General features: G+C 40.4%; 1 protein-coding gene across 1 annotated transcript; it reads right to left on the bottom strand.

Moving 5' to 3' along the window:
- Window positions 1–1,973: 1,973 nt before the first annotated feature.
- Window positions 1,974–24,915, bottom strand: LOC123234442 (gastric triacylglycerol lipase-like). The gene is made up of 10 exons (XM_044660342.1): window positions 24,819–24,915; window positions 20,745–20,860; window positions 20,194–20,308; window positions 16,804–17,002; window positions 15,957–16,066; window positions 13,349–13,485; window positions 11,939–12,085; window positions 10,622–10,690; window positions 6,699–6,770; window positions 1,974–2,207 (listed from the first exon to the last, which is right to left on the bottom strand). The coding sequence occupies exons 1-10, from the start codon at window positions 24,913–24,915 to the stop codon at window positions 1,974–1,976; spliced, it is 1,296 nt and encodes a 431-aa protein (XP_044516277.1).
- Window positions 24,916–25,344: the final 429 nt, after the last annotated feature.

The raw sequence follows: 25,344 nt of genomic DNA, 5'->3' as shown, positions 1-25,344 counted from the left end.
GAACTCTTGGGCAAAGCACTCACTGAGCTGAGAAGGGAAAAGGGGTCTTTATTTGACTGTGTCCGCACATGCTGAATGAGATCCCTTAGATACTACAGGCCTGCCTGTTGCTATTCTCCCAGGTGTAGTTGTGCTGGATTAAGGGAAATCTTCACCAGCAACCTTGACTCAAAATGTGTGAGGGCCATGTTAGTGAATCTATGGCACTTGTGCTGGAGCCTCCTGGAGGGGACCCAATGAGAGTACTTCCTCTCTACCCTGTCTGGGGTAAAGTGGGGGCTTACATGTGGCATAAGGGTTGTAGTTTGGGCACTCAGTCTTCAAAACGTTTGCCATCCCTGTGTTAGTGAGTCTTCAAGTTTTTAATTTAGAGACGCAACCTGATAAGGATTTAAAATTTCATCTTGTGGAAACTTAAAGTATAGGATAGAGAAGAAGAGGCTGAAATAGATGGCTACTATAATAATTCAAGTAGGAGATGGTAAGGCACTGAACTGGGTAAGGTGTCCATGACACTGAAGAGTTGGAAATGAGTTCAAGAAGCATTTTATTTTATTTTATATACATTAATTCATTTGATCCTCACAAAAACTCTCTGTGGTACATGCTAACATTCTTATTCTTTCTTTTTTTTTTAAGAATATTTTTCCATGGTTACATGACTCATGATCCTCTCCTCCCCCCAACCTTTCCTCCCACATTCCAAAGCTGACAAGCAGTTCCCCTGGGTTATACATGTGTCATTGTTCAAAACCTATTTCCATGTTATTCATATTTGCAGTAGAGTGATCTTTTAACATCAAAACCCTAATCATATCCCCGTCGAACTATGTGATCAATCATATGTTTTTCTTCTGCATTTCTGTTTCCATAGTTCTTTCTCTGGATGTGGAGAGTGTTCTTTCTCATAAGTCCCTCAAAGTCATCCTGGGTCATTGCATTGCTGCTAGTAGAAAAGCCCATTGCACTCGATTGTGCCACAGTGTATCCGTCTCTGTGTACAACATTCTCCTGTTTCTGCTCCTTTCACTCTGCATCCATTCTTGGAGGTCATTCCAGTTCACATGGAATTCCTCCAGTTTATTATTTCTTTGAGCACAGTAGTATTCCATCACCACCAGATACCACAATTTGTTCAGCCCTTCCTCAATCAAAGGGCATCCCCTCGTTTTCTAATTTTTTGCCACCACAGAGAGTGTGGCTTTAAATATTTTTGTACAAGTCTTTTACCTTATGATCTCTTTGGGGTACAAGCGCAATAGTGGTATGGCTGGGTCAAAGGGTAGGCATTCTTTCAAGAAGCATTTTAAATGAGGAACCAAAAGGACATGTTGATAGGTGAATAGAGGAAGCACATGTAAGGTTGTCAACTTTTTAAAGCCCTTGATAGATGCTGAGGAGTTAAGGACAAGAAGAGAGTTGTTTTGGGAAGTAGGATAATAATCTTAGTTTAAGACAAACTTATTTTTGGGGGAAGGCATAAAATCCAAAGGATTCCATATTGGAGATCTCAGAAATGAGGCATCTCTACCTTCAACTTCATGTTTCTCCTGAGAATAGGAGGATAAGATGATGAAGGGAACTCCTTCCATTGGTGCCAATGGATACTTATAGTCTTAGGGATTAACCTGGAGGACTGAAGTTAAATGACTTGTCTAGGGTCAGAAAATCTGTGTTAGAGGAACAACTTGAGCTCAGGTCTTCTTGGTTCCAAGACCAATTGTTTAGGCACTATGCCACAGCTGTTTCTGAGAATGCCAAGAACATCAAACTCTCTGTGTTTAAAAAGAACCAGTGAAAAAGTAGTTAATAGTGAATAGTTTCTATGATTTTATTTATTCACAGATGAATAGCAACACTTAATCTAGAGTAGAGTACTCCAGAAAATGGTGAGCATGACCCAACATCCAATTTAAGAAGAGTCATTGAGAAGGGAGAACCCAGCTCCTTCTGTTTAGAGTACCGTTGAAGCTTTACACATTTTGCTTCATCATTTGAATGACTTCATTGTAAATTTGTTGTGAAACATCCATGCCCCAGGTAAAATCCAAATGGTTATAGGAAGGAATCCTCTTGTGGTAAATGAGGTTAGGGAGCTTATGGAGCAAATTATCAACATCCTTGGGGGAGGTAAAAAAGTCATTGCCCCCACTCCACAGGGCAACAGGCACTTTCATGTCCTCTGCTTTATAAAGGGGAGGTGTGGTCTGGAAGCAAAAAGAGAACAAAAGAACATTTTTATGAGGCAAATCTAAAATGAATCCTCTAGGGCAAGATCCTTAACTTTTGGGTCCTAGACCTCCTGGGAAAGTTGATGAAATCAATTCACTCCTCAGAATCATGACTTTAAGTACATAAAATAAAATATATTGGATGACAAAGAAAATCAAATACATTGCAATAACAATCACAACATTTAAATAAAAGGAAAAAAAAAGCTCATGAACTCCAAGTTAAGAACCATTGTTCTAAGTGTTATTTGGTATATGAGCTTCTAAAAAACAGGAGAATTAATTATTCCCATTATTCTTGTCTGCAAACAGTGGATAATAGTGGGTGATATTTCTGTAGTAAGTCAATAAATATTTAGTAAGTGCTGTAAGGATGGGATTTGTGCAAGGGAGATGGCAGAAAAGGAGCAAGAAGAAGGCAGTTGGTGACAGTTACTGACAGTTGAGAGACTAGAAGGAATTCTGGGAAGTTCTCTGTAGGAAGGAGAAGAGAGGGCTTTGGGTGAAGGACTGGGAGGAGAGAGGAGGAGGACATCCCAGCTCAGATCCAGTCCTAAAGGCTTCCTGAGAATCTTCTAGTGGAAATTGAAACACTGATTCCCTGATCAAAGCCATTCCATCACATCTCACCCATCAAGAATTCAATCATTGAGTCAGCTTAGTTTTGGGACACCATTTTGGGAGCAATCTCTTAGGCTCCATCCCCCTTATCCAACCTTGCTGAGAGACCCCCTTTCAGCCAAAACTTACAATTATAGAAAAGGATAGAAACAGAAAAAACAGAAGTAGAAAGAGCAAGGGGAGAAGTTTGGGTGAGGGAACTACTAGGGATTCCAACCAAAGTGACAGACCCCATAGAAATAGCAAAGAGGGCACCCCAAAATCCCTCTGACCTTCACCCCTTTCCCCAATCCCTGAATTGCAAATAATAAAAGCCATTCATCAGTCAGATAGCATTTCATAGTGCCTGACTGACAACAAGGGAGAGAGGAACCACAGCTTGGTCTGGCTACCTACATCTTGAAGCTGGACCCCCCGCTGTGAATTTTAATGATTGGGAGGAGGTTTGTGTGAACTCTGTCCTTATTCAGGATTGGATTGGGGTACCACATATCTCATTTTATAAGGAAGCCTTGGCCCGACTCCTGAGAGGCAGCAGGACCTTTCAGGTCACCCAGTTTTGGGGTGACACCCCCTTAAAGTCTCCCAGTGTATACTCAGCCCCAGGGGAGAGCTGGAAGAGAGACTCACAGACTCTCTCTCTCTCTCTCTCTCTCTCTCTCTCTCTCTCTCTCTCTCTCTCTCTCTCTCTCTTTGTGTGTGTGTGTGTGTGTCTCCAATCTATCAAACATTGGTTACTGGCTCTTTATTATTACAGTTTTGGCAGAGCCAGGTTAGGTAAAGTACCTAAATAATTCCAGGGGAGGAAAAAAGAAAAGCCTCTGTTTGAACCAGATAGCAGCCATTTTTCTCCTAACTACAGGGTAGCAAAGGGGACAAACTTTTGCAGAGGGATTTTGGGGTGCCCTCTTTGCTATTTCTATGGGGTCTGTCACTTTGGTTGGGATCCCTAGTAGTTCCCTCATCCAAGCTTCTCCCCCTGCTCTTTCTCCTTCTGTTTTTCTATTTCTATCCTTTTCTATAATTGTAAGTTTTGACTGAAAGGGGGTCTCTCAGCAAGGTTGGGTAAAGGGAGAAGGAGATTAAGAGATTGCTCCAAAATTGAGTCCCAAAACTTGGATAACTGGATGATTGAAGTCTTGAAGGGTGAGATGTGATGGAATGGCTTTGATCAGGGAATCAGGGTTTCAATTTCCACTAGAAGATTCTCAGGAAGCCTTCAGGACTGGATCTGAGCAGGGATGTCCTCCTCCTCTCTCCTCCAGTCCTCCACCCAAAGCCCTCTCTTCTCCTTCCTACAGAGAACTTCCCAGAATTCCTTCTAGTCTCTCAACTGTCAGTAACTGTCACCAACTGCCTTCTTCTTGCTCCTTTTCTGCCATCCCCCTTGCACAAATCCCATCCTTACAGTGCCTGTTATGTACTGGGCTCAGTGCTGATTACTTTGCTTGGTCTGTTATTTTATAGGCAATGTCTTTTTTGAACTTTAAAACAACATTGTAAAGTGAGTATTATAATACTTATTTTACCCAGGTGGATATTGAATCCTACAGACTTGTCCAGTATCCAAAGGGTAGCACATTCCAAAGGATTCATATTCAGGCCTTGAACTCTCCTTCCATATAGGTAATATTTCATGCAAGTACTGAACAGTTCTATTACACATTGATTGAGTAGAGTTGGGTACTTTGGTTTTTCAAAACTTTGCTCTGTCTTTATGTGAACCCACTTAAAGTCCCCTTGGGTGGGGAGAACAGCCCCATTGATTGAATCCTAGATCTTTGAAGGCTGGAAGTGTAAATATTGTTCCAGGAGAATTCTCCTCTCTTCTGCTCTACTCAGACTTTAGTTTATGTCTGATTCAAGGGTAAAATTTGGAAGAACATGTTGGCTCTTATCTTGCCATCTTGCTATGAGGTCATGATGGGGGTCCTTCAGGGAACTCCCTAAGACTTGAAGTGCTCATTGGCACCAAGAAAGGAGTGTCCTCTATCACTGAGACCACAAGTTCACTCCTCCTGTTCACTGAGGAAACAGGAAGTGGAAGACAGGGATGCCCAGTTCTGAGGACACCCCATTCCTCTACCATCCATGCCATCTCTCTGGGTTCAGTTTGTTTTAAAGGGAGGAAATTGTCTGAAGAAGATCAGTATGAAAGTGAGTATGCATTATGGAAGGCCAGTGGTGGCAGAGAGAATGCTGGGCTACAAGTCAGGAAAGACCTGGATTCAATTACTTTCTCCAGTGCTTTTTAGTTTTGTTACCACAGAGCATCAGTTTAATTCCTCTTGGAAGTGGGGATTATCAAATCTGCAGTGTCTGCGGGCTCAAATGAGACTACATGGGTACTGTGCTTTGAAAATATTTAAGTGCTTTAGAAACATTGACTCTTCTCATTCAGGTCATCATAGCATCTTAAGATTATTGATTCTGACCTGGAAGGCATCTTAGAAATAATCAAATCCAATACTCTCATTTTATAGATGAGAGATCTGAGGCTCAGAGGCTCAAATCCCCAAACATCTTGATCCTTTAACTTCATTCAGCAATTCGACAAATATTTTCTGGTCCCTTATTTTTTTTAAACCCTTGTACTTTGGTGTATTGTCTCATAGGTGGAAGATTGGTAAGGGTGGGCAATGGGGGTCAAGTGACTTGCCCAGGGTCACACAGCTGGGAAGTGGCTGAGGCCAGGTTTGAACCTAGGACCTCCTGTCTCTAGGCCTGACTCTCACTCCACTGAGCTACCCAGCTGCCCCTGGTCCCTTATTTTTGGAAACAGATCTGTGGTTCCATAAATATCTATAACTCCCAGCCAAGAAATTCCATCTCCCAATGTAGATCTATACTAGTTCTGTGATTTATGGTCACAGATTGCTGCCTGGGATACTGAGAGATAAAATGATTTGCCTTCATTCTCACAAATGGAAGGTGAGTCAGAGTCAGAATTTGAACCCAAGTTTCTCTGACTCTTCATTAAGCTCTTTAGCTGTTATATCCACTGCTCTCACTTACATAGGGTACAATTAACAAGTGTAACTCATTAGAATGGAGCCATTTATTTAATCCTTTGATCACAGTCATGCAAAGAGAGGAACACCTAAATAGATGGAAAGAATTTGGAACAAGAGATAGAATTTGGGAAGGTACCAAGAAGCAAAGGGAAGTCTGAAACAAGCAGGGGAGGCTATCCCAGTGAAGACAGTCAAGCTAGAGAAATAACATGCTGAAGTTGGGGGAGAGAAGCAGAGATTAGAGACAGAGTAGCACTGAGGAGTCTACTGGGAGAGGATCAGAGCCAAGTTTTGTCTGTGACAGCTTTCAGGCATTGACAGGCTTCCATACTTTTCATATCTGCAAGATCTCATTAAAATGGGTGACAATCATTCAGTCAAGCAATAAGTATTTATTTTCCATAAGACAGTGGAGAAGAATGAAATCATATACACAGCCATACATGTATACACTATTCCCATTTGTACTCCATTGGTGACTGTTACTTGAAAAACACTTTGGACCAAAAAAGAACCAACTGCCTCAATATAAGGCCTTCCAGCCTTTGCTTGACTGACAGACTTAAGTTAGCCCACTTCTGGGTCTATATTCAGAAACCTTTCACTTAGTTAGGACCATCCCTGCCCCCTCTCCTGTTTGCAATCTGCTGGCAAAACCCTGAGGAAGTCACTTCCTCACCAGTGGAGTGTTCAAAGGAGGAAGGCTTCCGTTTGGGACATCCTATCTTTTAGAACTGAAGTCACAGCAAGATTTTGGGTCTACTCTTTGACTTTTCATATGTGGCTTGTCACAAGCCAGAACAGCTCTGCCTAAATACTCAGGCTGACTTACCTGATTATAGTGCATCATATTCTGGTCTGGGCTTCCCCAATCATAAGCTTGAAACTGCCCATTTTTTACAGCCTGGAATGAATAAGAAGAAAAACAATAGATAAGCTTCTAACCCCCCCACCTCCCCCATCACTGTCCTTTTCTGGTCAACTTAAAAAAAGTTTATTAGTTAAACTGTAACATCCAGAAATGAATGGCTAAAGAGTGCCTTAGAGGAGAGGATCCAATCCAGAGCCCAATTCACATGTGTGTGCATGTTTTTTAAAAAAAATATTCTGATAACTATGTTTCATTGTATAATGGTTTTCCTTTGTGTTTTCCAGTGGACTTTCTTTAGTTCATTTAAACAGATCATTCTGAAAAGGCCTCATAGACTTCACCTGACCAAAGTGCCTAAGACACAAATAAAGTGAAGACCTCTTGCATTAGAGAAATATATGAGATGGAAAAAAGGCCATTTAATATATCTAATTTCTTTTTCTCAATATTTTATTTTTCCAAATTAAATGTAAAAATCAATTTTAACACTTGTTTTCTAAAATTTTGAGTTCTAAATTCTTCTCTTTCCTCCTTTCCACCCCCCTCCCTGAGAGAGGATATAGGTTATACATATACAATCATGCAAAATGCATTTCCATATTAGTCATGTTGTGGAAGAAGATATATAAATATATTTAAAATCCATGAAAAAATAAAGTAAAAAATAGTATGCTTCAATTTGCATTCAAACTCAGTTCATTATATGGAGGTAGATAGCATTTTTCATCATGAGACCTTAGGATCATTTTATTGATAAGAATAGCTGTCATTCATAACAGATCATCATAATACATAGCTGTAACTGCATACAGGGTACTTTTGGTTCTACTCACTTCACTTTGAATCAGTTCATGTAAGCATTTCCAGGTATTTTCTGAAATCCTCCTGCTGGTTGTTTCTTAGAGCATGATAGCATTCCATTACAATTATATGCCACAACTTGTTCAGCCATTCCTCAGTTGATAGACATCCCCTCCATTTCAAATTTTTGCCACCACAAAAGAGATGCTAAACATATTTTAGTACACGTAGATCCTTTGCACCTTTTTTTTAACTCTTTGGGATACATACCTAGTAATGGTATTGCTGGATATGGTTTTAGAGCCCTTTGGCCATAGTTTCAAATTGCTCTCTAAAATGGTTACATTAGTTCAGAAATCCACTAGCAGTACATCAGTGTCCCAAATTTCCCACTTTCCCTCCAATATTTCATATGTTTCTTTTTTTGTCATATTAGCCAATCTGATAGGTGTAAAGTACTACATCAAAATTTTTAGAATTTGAATTTCTCTAATCAAAAGTTATTTAAAATATTTTTACATGACTATAGATTGTTTTGATTTCTTCATATTAAAACTGCCTGTTTATATCCTTTGACCATTTATCAATTGAGGAATAATTTATATTTCTATAAATTTGACTTAGTTTTCTATATGTTTCAGACTTCATCAGAGATACTTTTTTGTAAAAAAAATGTTCTCCCACCTTTTTGCTTTCCTTGTAATGTTGGTTGTGTTGGTTTCATTTTTACAAAACCTTTTAAATTTAACATAATCAAAATTATCCATTTTACATTTTGTAATGCTATCTCTTGTTTAGTTATAAATGCTTCTCTTATACATAACTTTGACAGATAAACTATTCCATGCTCCTCCAATTTGCATATGGTGGCACCCTTTATGTCTAAATAATGGACTCATTTTAACTTTAATGTGGTATATGTTTTTTCAGCAGTTTTTGTCAAAGAGGAGTTCTTTCCCCCAAAGTTTAGATTTTTGTATTGTTATATTCACATCCTGGGAAATGTTGGTGTCACCTTGATTGACAAGGGAGACAGTTGGAGAGATTGGAATGTTCCCAGATGCCGTGAGCCTGGGCAAAAGTTGGTTGGCCTGGGAGTATAAATAACCCTTACAGCCACCTGGAGGGACTTTTGGTCTTTGGGCTTTTGACTTTTTTGTCTTCCTTTGGGCTTGGGTCCCTGGGTGGTGAAGGGAGGCTGGGAGGTCTATGAAGCAGAGGATTGGTAGGATCTGAATATTTCCTGAAGACTGTGAGGTCTAGTACATCACCAAACACTGATAGTGAGAAAGCTGAGAGAATAAAATCACCAACACAGCTGCATCAAGAGCACACACTATTCTCTGGCTTGGCAGTGGCCAGGCTGGGCCAGAGGGGTTGTGAAGAACAAATCTCCAGCTTCTACTAAACAATAACCTCCAGTCCTAAGTGTTAACTAGTTATAGATATTAGATTGACAGGGTCTCCAACACCCAATCCTTATCCTGTTTAATCCTTTTCTTGATTTTATATTATAAAGAGTATTTAATAAGTACCTTCTTGAGTGCTCTTTATATCACGACCCTTGGGGAGGGAGCCAATGCAGTCAGATACCAGATGCAGTCCAAAGCTAATCAGAGCCCTATATTAATTTATCCAACCCCAGGTTGGACCTGAAAGGATTACCCATCCACCTAACCTTTTGGGGTCCTCCCTGGGCAACTGTTATTGAAAGGGGAAATTATAACAACTAACAAGGGTGATTGGGGTTGGTGTTTCCCCATCATCTACACCTATGGAGAATACAGAGATACATCCACATCACTAGATATCTATATATCCTTAGGTCCCACCTCTTTCTTTATAACAGTATTCATTAAACATTGATTACTATTGTCATTTACTACTTAGTACTATGTCCCTAATCTATTGTACTGATCTACCGCTCTATTTCTTAGCCAGTTCCAGATCTACATTGATGATTGCCACTTCATAATATAATTTGGAATCTGGCACAAATAGGTTATCTTCCTTCAATTCCCCCCCCCCCCCGAATTATTTTGATATTCTTGAACTTTTATTCTTCCAGATGAATTTTGTTATTATTTTTCTAGCTGTCAAACCAATTTTTGGGTAGTTTGATTGTTATGGCATTGAGTAAGCGAATCAACTTAGGTAGAATTGTCATTTTTATTTTATTGGCTCAGCTTATCCATGAGAAATTAATAGCATTCCAGTTGTTTATTTCTGACTATTTGTTTTGGAAAATGTTTTGTAATTGTGTTCATATGGTTCCTGGATTTGTCTTGGCAAGTAGGCTCCCATGTATTTACTTACTGTCTAGAGGTATTTTAAATGTCATTTCTATTTCTATCTCTTGATGCTATTTTTTGTTGGCAAAATATAGAAATGCTGGTGACTTATGTAGGTTTATTTTATATGCTGCAAGTTTGCTTAACGTGTTCTGTTTCTTTCTTTTTAAATAATATACCCTTACCCAGATCTGACATAAAGTATCAATTCCAAAGCAGAAGAACAGAAAGGCCTAGGCCTAGGCAATTGCCAGGATCACAATGCTAAGAAGTGTCTGAGTCCAAATTTGAACCTGGGACCTCCCATCTCCAGGCCTGGCCCTCCATCCACTGAGCCACCTAGCTATCTGCCTATTTCAATTGAGTGAGTTCTTATTTACAAAAGGCAACATGCAATATATGCTGTATAAGAAGCCCATCTACTAGAAGCACATAGTAACTCCAAGAGAGAAATAAGTATAAAGCCAAGGGAGACTGGGAAAGGTTTCCTAGAGATAGTAACAGTGAGCAGCCTTTGAGGGATGACAAAGAGTTGAATTTTAGACATGGGATCTGATCAAGCAAATATGCATGTAGGATAAAGATGAAATTGGAAGCTTAAGGATCAGTTTGGTTGGAGCACAGAGGACAGAGGGAAATAATAGGAATTAAGGCCAGCAGGGCAGATGCGGGGCAGATGGCGGAGACTTTGAGACCGCACCCAGCCAACAAGACTGTCCATCTTCTACTAAGAGCAATGGGGAATCATCACCGAGAGTACTAGGATCCCATTGTTTCCTTCCCAATCCATACCTGATTCCAATGCATCATATTCTGAATCGATGTCCCTGAGGTATGGGAAAGGTATATATCTACGCGACTCTGGAAGAAACACACATTGAAGGTGAAAGGTAGTTTTAAAGAAGGGAAACTAGAAGGAAACTGATCTAGGCTCAAGGTTGTTCCTGGAAGGGTGAAGTGAGGTTATCACTCTGTACAAATCTCCTAAATCCCAGAATAGGGATGGTATAGTGGATAGTGCATCAGTCCCAGAATTACGAGGACATGGGTTCAGATCTGGCCTCGAACACTTCCTAAAGTAGTATGATCCTGGACAAATGACTTGACTATTTGCCAAGTCTTTGACCTTCTCTCCTAGAGATACCAGGAGAGAAATTTAAGAGTTAAAAAAAAGAAAAGAATTATTTTGGGGCAACTAGGTGGTTCAGTGGATAGAGCACCAGACCTGGAGATGGGAAGTCCTTGCATTCAAATGTGGACTTGAATACTTCCTAGTTGTGTGATGCTGGGCAAGTCATTTAACCCCCAATTGCCTGATCTTTTTCTCTCTTCTGCCTTGGAACCTATAACTAATATTGATTCTAAGACAGAAGGTAAGGGGTATTTTAAAAAATACTCCAAACCCCATCACTTAAAAGTTTTCCCACTTTTTTCTCCCTCCCAAGTCAAATAGCTTTAAGCAAAAGACCCTGGATTTGAACCAAGATCTTCTGATTCCTAGGCTAGCACTCTTTTCTCTGTTCCATGAAAGAGATAATAAGGACATTTCCCCAATCTATATTCTTCCACATGCTACTTTCTCAAAGTACAATTGATTAGGTATGAGACTTGGGGTGATGGTGGAAGGAAAGTAGGGAACAGCAGTAGCCTGTGATTTTTCTTGGGGTTCCTATCTGTGATAATAGCTAATATTTACATCATCTTACTTTGTATTAGTCACTGTGCTGGGCACTTTATACTAATTATCTCATTTGATCCTCACAACACCTCTGCGAAGTAGGAACTTCTCTTCATCTTTTACACATGAGGAAACAGGTTAAGTGACTTGCCCAAAGTCTCATAGCTAGTAAGTATCTGAGGCCAAATTTGAATTCAGGTTTTTCTGATTCCAGATTCCATACTTTTTCAACTTTTCCATCTAGCTACCCTGATAAGATTGTTGGGATGGAAGTTGGGTCTGGGGAGGGCAGGATCCTTGACCCATGGATAGGAAAGCATCCAAAGGCCATTTTTGTGAAAGGATAGGACAACAAATTCTCTGCAAGAGTTTGGCTCCAAATCTCCAGGGAAGGGTGGGAGTGGGGAGAAGGAATCAAAATCCATCCAAACCATATTTAAATTCTTTTGGTTGTATCCGAATATGTAGAATAAGGCGTTTCCACAAATTTGGTCAAAGAGCCTGTGGCCACAGATTCGAGTAGAAATGATTTTCTCCATAAAAGTATCCGAATAGAATATTTTGTCACCAAGTAAAATCTGCAAAATCAATTTGAAATAGTAAAATTAGAGACCCACAGCTACATCTGCACCCCAGACTCAGGAGGCAATCATTCCTCTGCCTCCTGGATAGGAATTTTCTTTGTCTGCTTTCACTGCTAATCAGAGGAGCTCCTATTCCTTTCCCTCCCACTTAGGCAGGCATTGAATTAAAGGGCAGAGATCTTGCCTTGGAAGAGACTTAGAGGACATCTATTCCAAACCTTTCCTTCTACAGATGAGGAAACTTAAGCTCAAAAATATTGAGGGACCTGTCCCAGGTCCCATAGGTACACAGCATTAGATATTTCAACTCCAAAGTCTGTTTTCTATCCAAGAGAATGTAAGTGAAATTTCTCAATTATTATTAATTATAAAAAATAATATTCCTTAAACTTTCTCACAAGTAACATTTCTGTGTGTGTGTGTGTGTGTATGTGTGTGTGTATGTATGTATGTATGTGTGTGCGTGCGCGTGTGTGCATGTATTTTACTACTGAGTTGTGGAGTAGAGGAAAGGAAAGCGGTCCATTCAAGTGATCACGTTGGTCAGACAGTTCCTCATTTCCCACCTGGTTGCCCTCATTTGAAGCTCCTTTGACTTCTCCACTATGCTTTGAAGGTGGCTACCTCCCCCAGACCTTTTCCAGCTTTGGGACGGTGTTGTCTTCTCCTATTAGATTATAAGCTACTTGAGATCAGAGACTGTCTTCCTTTTTGTACTTGTATCTCCAAAGCTTAGCAATGCCTGGAACACAGTAGGTCCTTAATAAATGCTGATAGACTATTGACTGATGAAGCAAACCGCTGTGGAAATTTGCTCCAGCAATACAGCTTGGCGAGCCTTCTGCAAGGCACAGCCAGAGAACTGCCCTAAGAAGTTCTATGACTGGGAAGGGTCACATAGCTAGCATATGTCAAAGGCACGACTTGTAGAATAAGACATGCAGAAATGGCCAGTTTCTGCTATTTGCTAGGGCTGAACTTTCTACTGTTAAAAGAAAGTTAGAGTCACCAAGATGTCTACAGGAGGAATTATAGGGTCATGAAAAATTGTCGATTTGGGGCTCAGAGGGCCTGAGTACAAATCTTACTGGACAAGCATCATGACCTTGGTTAAGTCCCTTTCCCTCATTTACTCTTTGGTTTCATGATGACAGTGGGGCTTAATTTTGTCTTCCAGTTCTAAGGTTGTGTGTATTTTCTTTAATGTTCCAAAAAGCATGGAGTTGGTCACTCAGTCAACTTAGGAAAACCACATACCTTGAATATTTTCTCAGGAAACACTGAGAATTTATTTATGGGGCTCTCCATATATTTCATCGTGGCGATGGGAGAGAAAGCGAAAAGGATTTTGATCTTTCGAGCCAGAGCTTGGTCAGTAGAAAATGCTATGAAAGCTGGAAGAGAACAAGGGACAGATGACAACAGAAACATACTTTCAAAATGTTGAAAGGACCCTGAACATGCCAAAAGTGAGCGGCTGGGGACTCTGGGAACTGGCTACTAGTCAGCTCCCCCATCTGAGGTGAAAGGCCTCTGAGCTTAATTATTCTGGTTCTGAGGTGATTTGGGGGTGTGGGAGGCCAGACTGGTTCATGCCATATATTTGTGACAAATGCTGGTGTCTGAGCATATTAGAGTCAGAGGAGCTCTACTTTCTTACAGACTTGGATAAAAAGAGGACTAGCATAGTCAGATTCCCAATTTCCATGCCAAATTAACTAGTTTCTCTTGAGCAACTTGAGCCATAGAACATGAGAAGATTTAAACATTCTTTCTCTCTCTCCATACACATGCACATAATACTTAATTAGAAATACTTTATTTATGCTAACCATCATCTCAGCCTTCAGAGAGTCATAGTTGTTTTATAGGTAGAGGGGCTTGTCTGGATGTTGATGGCTGCTTATTGATCAGGATGGTGGTTGCTGAATGTTGGGGGTCTCTGTGGCAATTTCTTCACAAAAGATAATAATGAAGTTAGCCACATAGGTTGACTCTTCCTTTCACTTGACACAGAGGCAACTCTAGAGTCATTAATTGGCCAAATTTCAATATTATTGTGTGTTAGGCAATAGGGAGACCAGAGGACAAGAAGAGGGATGGGACAGCTGATGAGTGGAGCAAACAGAAGATATGCAACATTTATCAATTGAATTCATTGTCTTATATGGGGGCAGTTTGTGGTGGCCCAAAACAATTACCATAGAAGCATCAATGATCACTGATCTCAGATCATCATAACAGATGTAATAATACTGAGAACATTTAAAATATTGTGAGAATTGCCAAAATGTGACAGAGGTACAATGTGAGCATATGCTATTGGAAAAGTGGGACCGATGGACTTGCTCAACTCAAGATTGCCATAAACCTGTGTTGGCAAGCCTATGGCACATGTGTTGAAACATGCCAGAGGATGCTATTCCCTTCCCCTCTCCAGCATGCCTGAGGACATTTCATACATCACCTGCTCCTCTGCCCAGCAGCCTACTTGGAGTACTGCCTCCCTCCACTATCTGGGTGAAGGCAAAGGGCTCACATGTAGCAAGAGGGTTGCAGTTTTGGCACCTGACCACTAAAAGGTTCACCATCAACCTTTAATTTTCAAAAAATGCAATATCTCTGAAACACAATAAATTGTAATAAAATGAGGTGAGCTTATATTGAATGAATATGATATCATCTCTGTATTCTGATCTGGAGGAACACCAGGAAGAGATCACACACACAAACTTATTAGTCTTATGCTGCATGAGGTCATGTCATTATAGATAGCTAGATAGTGTAGTTGTTAGAACTCTATCTCTCTGAGTTCAAATTCTACCTCAAGCACAAGCTGTATGTAAGTGTACGTGTTGGTAAGTCATTTACTATGTGTGTACCTCAGTTTCCCCATATCTAAAATGAGGAGAATAGTAACATCTATCTCCTAGAGTAATTATGAGGACAAAATTAGATGATATTTGCAAAGTACTTCACAAGCTTAAAAGCACTATATAAATGCTAGCTATTATTATTAGGACTTCTCTCTCTTTTTTAAACCCTTATTTACCATATTCAAATCAATACTGTGTATTGGGTCTAAGGTAGAAGAGTGGTAATGGATGGTTAAGGGACTTGCCTAAGTTCAGAATGGTAGAAAGAATCTGAGGCCAGATTTGAACCCAGGCTCTCCTGTCTCTAGGCCAGGCTCTCATTCCACTGAACTACCCAGGTACCCCCTAGAATTTCCTTCTTTGGAACTAATGAATATTTCATTTTAAAATACAAATATCCCCTTTATGGAAAATAATGCTAGCCATATTCAGAGGAAGAACTACAGGAGAGGAAACACAGAAGAAAAACAACTGCTTGAACATATGGGTTGAGGTGGACATGATTGGGGTTGTAAACCCAAAACTACCACACCAATGCAACTATCAACAATTTGGAAATAAGTCTTGATTGATTACACATGTTAAAACCAAGGGAAATGCACATTGGCTATGGGGGGGAGGAGGTTGGGGGATGAAGGGGAAAGTAAGAACATGAATCATGTAACCATGATAACTTTTCTAAAAAATAAAAATTATTAAAAACAAAGAAAAAACAATAAAATACAAATATCCCTGAATGGGGAAACATATTGAACTCCCCTTGCTTCTACCTATCTTAGCAAGAATTAGCTCATCCAGTTTAATCAGCAATTTTCTTCTTAACCTCTATCTAAGAGCAAGAAGTCGCAAGAATGGGAGTTTGCCTGGTTATGTTCAATTTCCAGATCAAAGAAGTAGTATTATATAACTTAGAATTAAGCTCCAGCCAGAATTTTGAGTGGGATGGATGACAAGCCAATCATTTCATATGCCAGTCAGCCTTCACATACCTATAGTGGATCCCTGGGAATAGCCCACATAGTACAGTTGCTCCTGGCCAGTCATCTCCAAAATAAAGTCAATGGTGGCAGGAAGGTCATATTTAGCCATTTCATCAAAACTGCAATGAGACAAAATGAATGTAAAAGGACAGAATGCACCGAGCCACTGCTGCATTTTCACAAGAGAAGAAATCTGTGCAGAATCGGTGTGTGTGTGTGGGGAGCTCATCTTTCTCCTGTCACATTTCACTGAGTCACAGAAGGCTTACACTGAATACCTGAATGAGAATCCCCTTGACCAAAAATGTCAAACATGCAAACTATGAGCCACACGTGTCTCACAATGCTTCCAAATGTGCCAAACCAGATTAAAATATAACAAAATAAATAAAAATATGCTAACACAGAAGTAATATCTTTTTGGTGATATGACCCAGAGGGATCTACATGCATGGTTTTCGGGCTTCTATTTCTATTTGAGCTTGACATCGCTGTCTTTGATGCCTTCTCTCATGACCTCTCCCCTGCCTCTGAACTAGACCTTAAAGATGGGGAGCAAGGATCTGCCATGAAAGCCCATTGCTTTTTTGGACATCTTGCTGACTTCTGTGTGGTATTATGAGACATTTCTCTCCTTTCCTAACACTAGGCCTACGTATTATCTTTAAAAGATTCTTCTCATTTCAAAATGGCAAATGGGAGATGAAGCCAAGAGAGTAGAGGGAGAAGGGATTTTTTCTCCTTGTTTCCAAAATATATGCAGTAAGCATGCTGCTAAATAGGAAATGGGGTGATTGGCTAATGGGATCGCACATGTTGATGGAGCAAAATATCTCCCTTTTTATTGTCTTCCTACCTGAAAGTCCAGAATTCTGATGAATCTGGAGAAATGTGAATATTTTTCATGGACCTGGTATTCCCCCGGCTGTTTCCCATCCAGACATCATAACCAGCATCAGCCAACATGAAAGCCAAGCTATTGTTGGGCAGGTTTAAAATCCAGGTGCTTGCAGAAGAAAGCAGGCCATGCTGAAGATATACGACAGGCCATGGACCTGCAAAGTGAAGGATCATAGCAAGTTTATGGAAAGCCTAGTATTCGACTCTTCACATGTGATTCTCAAACAAATGTAAGACTTATTTTTGTCACTAGTCTCATTTCCTCTTTTATCTCTGGCTTGCCATTGTTAGCCCAGTACCCTCATGCTCAGGGTCTGTCTGTGCTCTTTGGGCTCCTGAGGTCTCAGGTCTAGTTGTTCTCGGGGTCAAGCCTCCTGGTGGTCCCCTTGCTTGTTCCTCTGCCCAAAGCTCCTTTAACAGTCTCAGGGCACTGCTTCCACAGTCTTGCACCCCTCTGCACTGGGTCCCCACCCAAGGTCTGCACCTGCGCATCTGCAGTTGCGACCACAACTGCGCTCAGGGTCTGTGTTCAAAGTCCACGCGTTCTTTAGCCTCTTGGGGTCTTAAGTCTTGTTGCTCTCAGGAACAGGCCCTGGTGGTCCCAGGTAGCTGTCAAGGACTTAATGGATGCTCCAAACTTGCTCTAGCTCTTGTGTGCTGGCTTTGGCCCTGTAGGTGGTATGTGTGAGGGAGGAGGTTTCTCAGCTCACATTTTAGTGAGATCTGTTTCACCACTTTATAGCATGGAAATGCCCCAATCCCATGTACCTTCAATGCTGTGCCATGTTGTGGGGTCCCTTCGTTCATCTGGATTTGTTTTTATGTCCCCTTGAGGAGTCCTATATGTTTCGGTTAGGAGAGGTTAAGCAGCTGCTTTTTACTCTGCCGCCATCTTAACCAGCCTTACTCCTCATTTCCTCTTTTAAACAAAGATCTTAATACCAAGAGATATAATAACTTATATTGAGAATTTATATAGTGCTATCAGGTGAATAAATCACTTCGTATGCCATCTCATTTGATCCTCACAATCTTGTGAGGTAGGTGCCATTAGTATGTGTGTTTTATAGTTGAAGATGCTAAAGAAGAGAAAAGTTAAGTGAAACTCGCAGGTCTCAAACCCATCAATGTGTTGGGGGGAGGGTGTTGACTCCAAGTATGTGAAGATTTTCCATGGCAGAATAGACAGATAAGAACAAATTGTTTCAATTGCCATGAAGGCAGCTGAAGCAGGGCTGGGGAGCACTTTGAGTTCCATTTTAGAATTTAAGTCCATGGTCACATGGGTAGTAAGTGTATAAGGCAAGATCTGAACCCACTTCTTCCTGACTCCAACTCAGGCTGTGCATGGAATAGGAGAATATGAATTTAAATAATGGTGTGATCTTGGGCCAGTCATTATTTTCCATCTCCAGCAGGTTGACCATTCTGTCATCTCCACTCTCTAACTTATCTTCTTTCTTTTCCCATCTATGGACATGCCCATGTCTCCCGCATCCTCAAAAATTCTCATTTGATTCACTCATCTCCATCAACTCTCATCTCATATTTTTCCTCCTTTTCATGGTTAAAATCATTGAGAAGGTTATTTAAAATTGGTGTTTCCACTTGCCTTCTCCTAATTCTCTTCATAATTCTCTTTGCAGTATGATTTCCAGTTCTGTCATTCTTCTAAAACTGCACCTTCCTAAGTTTCTAATCATTTTTTAATAATTACATGCCATAAAATTTTTCAAAACTCATCCTTTCTGAAATCTCTGAAGACATTGACATGTCTTCTCCTTGACACTCTCATTCTAGGTTTTCGTGTCACTGATCTTAGCTCTTCAAATTGTCTGACAATTCCTTCTCAGTGTCCTTTGCTGAAACCAGGTCATACCAGATAACCATAGTTGTCTCCCAAGGCTCTATCCTGGGCCCTTTGCTCTTCCCCTTCTTTATTATTTTGTGTGATGATCTCATAGATTCACACCTCTCATTTCTTACAAGATGATTCCCAGATATACTTATCCTGCTCTAGGGTAACTTTCACATCTGTTCCTCCAAACCGTATCTTCCTAATTTCTATATTTCTTTGGCGTAACACTATCATCTCAGTCACCCATACTCACAACCTAGGTGTCATCCTCATCTCCTCACTCTCTCACAGTCCTTAACTAATCATGTGCCAAGTCCTATTGTTTCTACCTTTGTAACATCTGTTCTATGCCCCCTTCTCTCTTCTGATGTTGCAACCATCCTAATGCAGCACTAATCATCTTGCACTTCAACAGTTGGCCTCTCTGTTTCATGTCTCTCTTCATTCCAGTCTATCTGATAGTTAGTTAGCTGTCAAATTGATCTTCCTTCAGATCTGACCACATTCTACCCAATCCATAAGCTCCAGTGGCTTCCTATCACTTCTGTATTCAAATAAAAAAATTTGTTTGGCATTTAAAGCCCATCATAACCTGGCCCCATCCTACATATTGACTCTTTTTACACCTCACCCCTCCCCCAATATACACACACCCCCTCAAGTGACTTCTTTGTTCTTCTTTCAACTATACACTGCCATCTCATTGGTCTGGGCATTTTTACTGGCTATCTCCCATGCTTGGAATTTTGTTTTCCCTTCTCATCTGGTTCATTCCTATTTTCCTTGGCTTCCTTTAAGTTTATCTAAAACTGCACCTTTTGCAAGAAGCCCTCCCATATTCCTCTGAATTTTAATGTTTTCCCTCTCTTTGTCTTCTTTCATTTTTCCTATATGCACCCTCTTTGCACGTGGCTGTTTGTGTTTTGTCCCTCATTCGACTGCAGTCTCTTTGGTGGCAGAGACTGCTTTGCTTTGTCTTTTTGCTTGCCTTTCTTTATATTCCTAATACCCAGTAGAGGCACCTGTGAAGTGCCTGGTGACTTGCCATAATTTCTCCAAGATGTCTTTTCTCCATATATTAAATGAAGAGATTGTCCTATTGATCCTTTGAGACCCTCTAAATCTCTGCTTGAAACTCTTGCAAATAGTGCATTTAATTCTGGAATAGTTATAATTGTTAGAAAGGTTTTCTCTGGATATGAAGGCAAGCCTCTTTTCCTGAGGCTTCCTCCTATCCCCTCAATTCTTCCCCATGGACCCAAGCAGTAAAAGGTACACCTGCTGGCCTCTCTGTCACAACACTGTGTTGTCACTACTTGAAGGCAGCTATTCTATCTCCTAAGTCTTCTGTTCCCCAGACTCAGAATAGTAACAAACATTTCAATAGCACTCTGATATTTTCAGCACTTTACATAGACTTTATCATTTGGACTCAACACCCCCAGAACCATCATCCCTTTCTCAGATAGCAGAGCCTTTATATCTTACCTTTCTTAGAATTATTTTTTCCATAAGGAATTCTGTTGAGTCCCAAGACATAGCCATCATCAGTGACAACTTCATACTCTTCATTTGGGTAGCCCCAGTAAGTGATGATTTGTCTCTGGATGGAAAACAACAACAATATATCTCTTTTGAATATAGGAAATGTCCATTTTCATATTTTGAGCAATGTGGTTAGTTTAGAGATTCAGACTTCTAGTCACTTGATTCTGTAAGATTAAAAATTAATATCCAAATACTCCAACTATTATAGTTAATAAAATTTATTAATTAAAACTTGAAGTAAGGGAAGAAAAGCCTCAGTAAAGAAAGCCCGCTTTCCCAGCCATGCAGGTGAAAAAAGAGAGTGGGAGGCAGAGTTACACCAACTATATACAAACAACATAAGCATGCAAGGTGGGGATAAAAGAGGAAAGGGATGCTGGGAGATGAAGTCCAAGGGTTCAAGATTTTCTGTTTATGCAATTCAGAGTTCTATCTGAAGCTATCTCATTTCTATTCATTTTTTAATATTTTCCCCCTGAAAGGTAACTTACAATATTCATATTAACCTCTGGTTCATCCAGTTTTCTTTTCTCAAAGAAGTCATGTATTTTTCCAAGCACCTGGAGTAGACTTGAAGCTGCTAAAAGCCACCATATTTTGGTTTTACCTATAACAAGAGAGTCATTAGTACAATATAAGGTAAGGCAAGCATTGGCAAAAGCCACAGAACTGGGCCAAGCTCCTGGGGATGTGTGTTACAATTCCCCTTCATTGTCAAGTACTTGGAGGCTAGGTCTCACAGCTTGGGCTAAGTTGTTAACTAGGAATCCAAAGCAGTAGACATGAGGCTATTTATACTTCTAAGCATCAAGATTGCAAACTCAAAGTTCCCCTTCCCATCCTTTATTTCTTATATCCCATCAGTTGCCATGTAATATTGCTTCTGTCTCCATGGCATGTCTACCATCCATGCTCTTCTCTTGCCTCACACAGTCACTATGTTAGTTCAGATCCTCATCACAAGTCACCTGAATTTTCCTAGTAACCTCCTCATGGATCTCCCTGCCTCCATTCCCTCATATTTCCAATCCATCTTTTGCACTGCTTCCAAATAGATCTTCCTAATGTATAGGACTGACTAGGTCACTTGCCTGCTTAGGAAGTTTTTCCCTTTTGGATAAAAATCAAAGTCTTCCTTTGGGCTCTTGAAGTCTTTTTAAGTCTAACTTCATGCTTGTCCTTCAGACTGAGGAAATATCACTCCCCTTTTCTCACTCCATGTTCAAGTGGTCTTTTCCTGCACATAACATTCCATTACCTATGACCATGCTTTCCACAGGCTGCCTGTTTTCCATTTTTGGAATGTACTTTCTATTAAATATGTCATGAAACTGACTTTACTACGTGTAACTGTGCTATCTCCAACCTCCAACTAGCTGAATCATTAGCATCCTCTCCTCAAATGGTACTTTCAATCTAGTTTGTGCTTCATTTTCTTTGGGTGTAGACTTTCCTTCCAGCAATGTCCAACTTCCTTGAGGTCCAGGATTTTGTATTGATCTTTGTATGCTCCATACCTAACACAATGCCTGGCATTAATAGTCAGTCAACATGGATAGATTGAATCAATATAAAAGCAATTTACCCATTGCTACATGGCAAAGGTGAGAATTAAAATATGGCCTAATTCCATTTCCTTGGCTTTTCCCAATATCCTGATGGAGAGTGGGAAATAGTCTGCCTGTCTTTGACACCTCTCCTTTCTCAATATCTCTGTGTCTCCCAAAGACACAATCATTTCCTTGAGATTTTACTATTTGATTAACTGCCCCCAAATGAACCTTGAGGCCCAAGTGAGCATTGGGCCAGGCTATCTAAATGTTACAGTAATTATCTGATGATTTTTTCAGTTGTTGTTCCTCCTATCACTATTCTCCCATCCTATTTCTTAGCCCAGATTTAATGTAAAGAAAGACAGACCGTCTCTGTATAGATTTCCAGGGAAAATGACACGAGTGGATAATAACATTCAAAGCACAACTTTGGAGCCAATAGTTCACCAAAAATATTTATTTCAGTTTGTTTTTGTCAAATATTTGTTTATTATGGTGTAGACAGACCATGTAAAAGGCTTGGGCTTCTGTGGAGCAGGCCTATAGAAGAACTCTGTGGTGATCATGGACAATACCACGATCTTCAGGATTCTTGTTCCTTGGGTGTGCTAGCCCACCAAACTTCTGCCAGTTTGGTGGAGAAAAAAAAGTATCCTGATGAATTCAGAACAGCCTAATATTCTTTGGCCAAACTGTTTGTCCATATATTTTTTTCCACACTCTTTGTGACCCCATTTTGAGGTTTTCTTGGAAAAGATACTAGAGTAGTTCACAAATTTCTTTTCCAGTTCATTTTTACAGATGAAGAAACCAAAGCAGAATTGTAGGATCCCAAAGTTATGACACAGGAACCAAGCAACCACAAGCTAGAGACTTTCCAGTCAGGACTTGTCCAAGAACCCAGTTACTAACAACAGGACATTCATTGTAACACAGTGTAACTAGGTTCTGGGACATTTGTATATACTCTGCATCTAGCTTAAAAGCCCATGCTTTCCTCACAATGGGGTCCAAATTAGTTCTAGTGTCCTAGACCCTAACTCTGAGTTAGCAATAAAGTTCCTTTTGCCCCTAAATTGTTGGGGTGAACTAATCCTTGCAATCGGGACCAAAACTTGGCATAACATATGGGGGCTTGTCCGTGTCCCCAAGGCTTGGATAGAGATACCACCAACATAGGAACTTAGGTTGGGAATTCCCTCAGGAAGAATCCATATCATGAGAGGAGTGGCGCCCTACAACAGGAATCAGCATACCCAAAGGGAAAGGTCTGTGAATTCATGGTTAGTGACAGACCCCATACCTTCTGGGGCTTGGTCCTGCTGCTGGGTGTGCCATTGGTGCTTGCAGGGTGGATTTTCCTGGACCCTGAAGCCAACAGGCTGAGCATTCCTTTTGTAGGAATCTCAGCCAAATAGAGGGGTTAGAGTTTCCTCCTGCCCAGCCTGAGAATTCCTTTTGTAGGGATCTCAGCAAGCCATTTTGGTGGTTTGAGTCCCCGAGCTGAGGAGTTAGAGTTCCCTCCCACCTGGCAGTGTCAGTGGGCCCAGAATTGGCAAGCAGAAGCAATCCACCTGAAAGTCAGTGGCCACCCTTTGGGCAGAATCCAAGATTTTTTTTGAGTGAGTGTGTATGTGAGTGGCCATACGGACCATTTCTATTTGTCCCCATTTCTGTTTGTCTTCTTTGTCTTCACCCAAGAATTGTTTGAATGTAAGCAAAAGCTCATTATAAACCTGACTGTGTCATAGATTCTATTCAATCCTCAGTTTTTACTTCAGTTTACCAATTTGTACTACAAACAGACTTACAATTGATGAGCCCTATGCTAAAGGTACAGTGTCTCAATTCTTAGGAGTTATTGCTTAACATTTGCAAGGATACCAACTAGAGAAGGTGAAGATGACCTATAAATAACTTCTAAAATTAATGTATATGGTGTTGGAAGAATGGCAAATAATTCTGGAAGTTCTCTGGACAGTTAGGAGATAATACCACCCTGATTTATATTTACTATGGAACTACTCAATCCAACACTCCTATTCCTTAATTCAGGTTTTGTTACTAAAGTGTGAGATGTTAATTATTACCAATATATGTAAGAATAACTGAGTGATTAGCATTGTAGGGATGTGAAAAGTTTGTTTGAGGGTATGGAAAATTGTTTCTAGTCTGCTGCTTAGCAAATTTCTCTGAACTGTAATGGGTAAGACTTGTCTTTTAAGGAAGAAGAAGTCTTCTGGGATCTAATGATGATACAGAGAATGTTCTGTGATTGTTAGAGAGGCTATTCTAAGGCTCAGCCTGGACTGGACCTCTTCTGACTATCTAAACTACTAATTCTCGAGTGGCACAGTGATGGCATGAGCCAGTGACAGCTTTGGCCTGTACATGAAGCCCCCTCACTATGTGTTTTGAGGCATGAGGAAATGTTTTCCCTGTCTTCCTTTTCTTTTGTGACAAGTCCCATAATCAGCACATGAGACAAATTATATAATTAAAGTTTACATTTCCCCAAACAACCTATTAGGTTGGTAATTGAAAATTATCAAATTGTTAGGGAACATACTTTGAGAAGTAGGTGAAGTTTAATAATAAATGGCTTGTAACTGCAGCCTTAATTTACTACAATTGAAGTTTGGATCTTGAGCTTGGAAATATAACTCAAAGCTTTCTGGATTTCCTCCAGAATCTGGGATAAAGAAATTCATCTGTAAAATATTGTTATTCAAGTATTTCTAGATGCCCTATTAATGTGACTTTTGCAAAAGGATACTCTGTAACAGAAATATCACCTGCCAACTCTATGAACAATTTAGGAATCAAACTTCCTAAAAGGATCAATTCCTATCAGAGGATGATTCTGGAGATGAAGTCTGTTGGCTAAGATACCCAAAGGTTGAGGTTTAATATCAGTATTCTATTGTACTAATTTTCTCTCTTTATATCTGGTGTTCTAGTTTTTGCCTCAGTCCTGAGTTCTATACTTCTGCCTTAGGGACTGATGCTTACCCTTGTGACCTGTGTCTTCCAGTCCAGGGAAACAGTCTCTGGAAACACATCCTTCAAATCTCCAAGCCTTCAGGACCCTGGCATTCACTGCAGACATGCCCCTGAAGACCCTGTGTCCACAGCTCCTCCTCCCCCTCTCAAGGATTCTACACCCCTTATCAGCTATGAAGAAGCTACAAAAGGCTGAAACCATCACCCCATTCCCTTAAATATTTGGAGGAAGAAGGAGATGGCATAGGACATTGTACCACCCTAGTGTAGACATTTTTCAAGAAAACTATAGGCAGGTAAATTCCTTTGTTAAGTTCATTTATATGCTTGTCTATTGGCAGGGCTGACTCCCTGAAATGTGCCTGATAAAGCTTGTCTCCACCTCCGAGACTCTCCCCTTTGCCCTGTGCTCACAATCCACCCTGAGTGCCCAATTTTGTTAGGGCTTGGTATGGGAAGCCTCTTCCATCGTTTGTCATGGCTGACTATGCTTATTTCCATAATTCTAGGCCCCCTTCTCCTCCTATTCCTCCTC

Source organism: Gracilinanus agilis, chromosome 2 (genome assembly GCF_016433145.1).
Source record: "Gracilinanus agilis isolate LMUSP501 chromosome 2, AgileGrace, whole genome shotgun sequence".
Taxonomy (NCBI): domain Eukaryota; kingdom Metazoa; phylum Chordata; class Mammalia; order Didelphimorphia; family Didelphidae; genus Gracilinanus; species Gracilinanus agilis.
The sequence above is the reverse complement of the archived record's forward strand: the minus strand, read 5'-3'. Positions and strand labels throughout refer to the sequence as shown.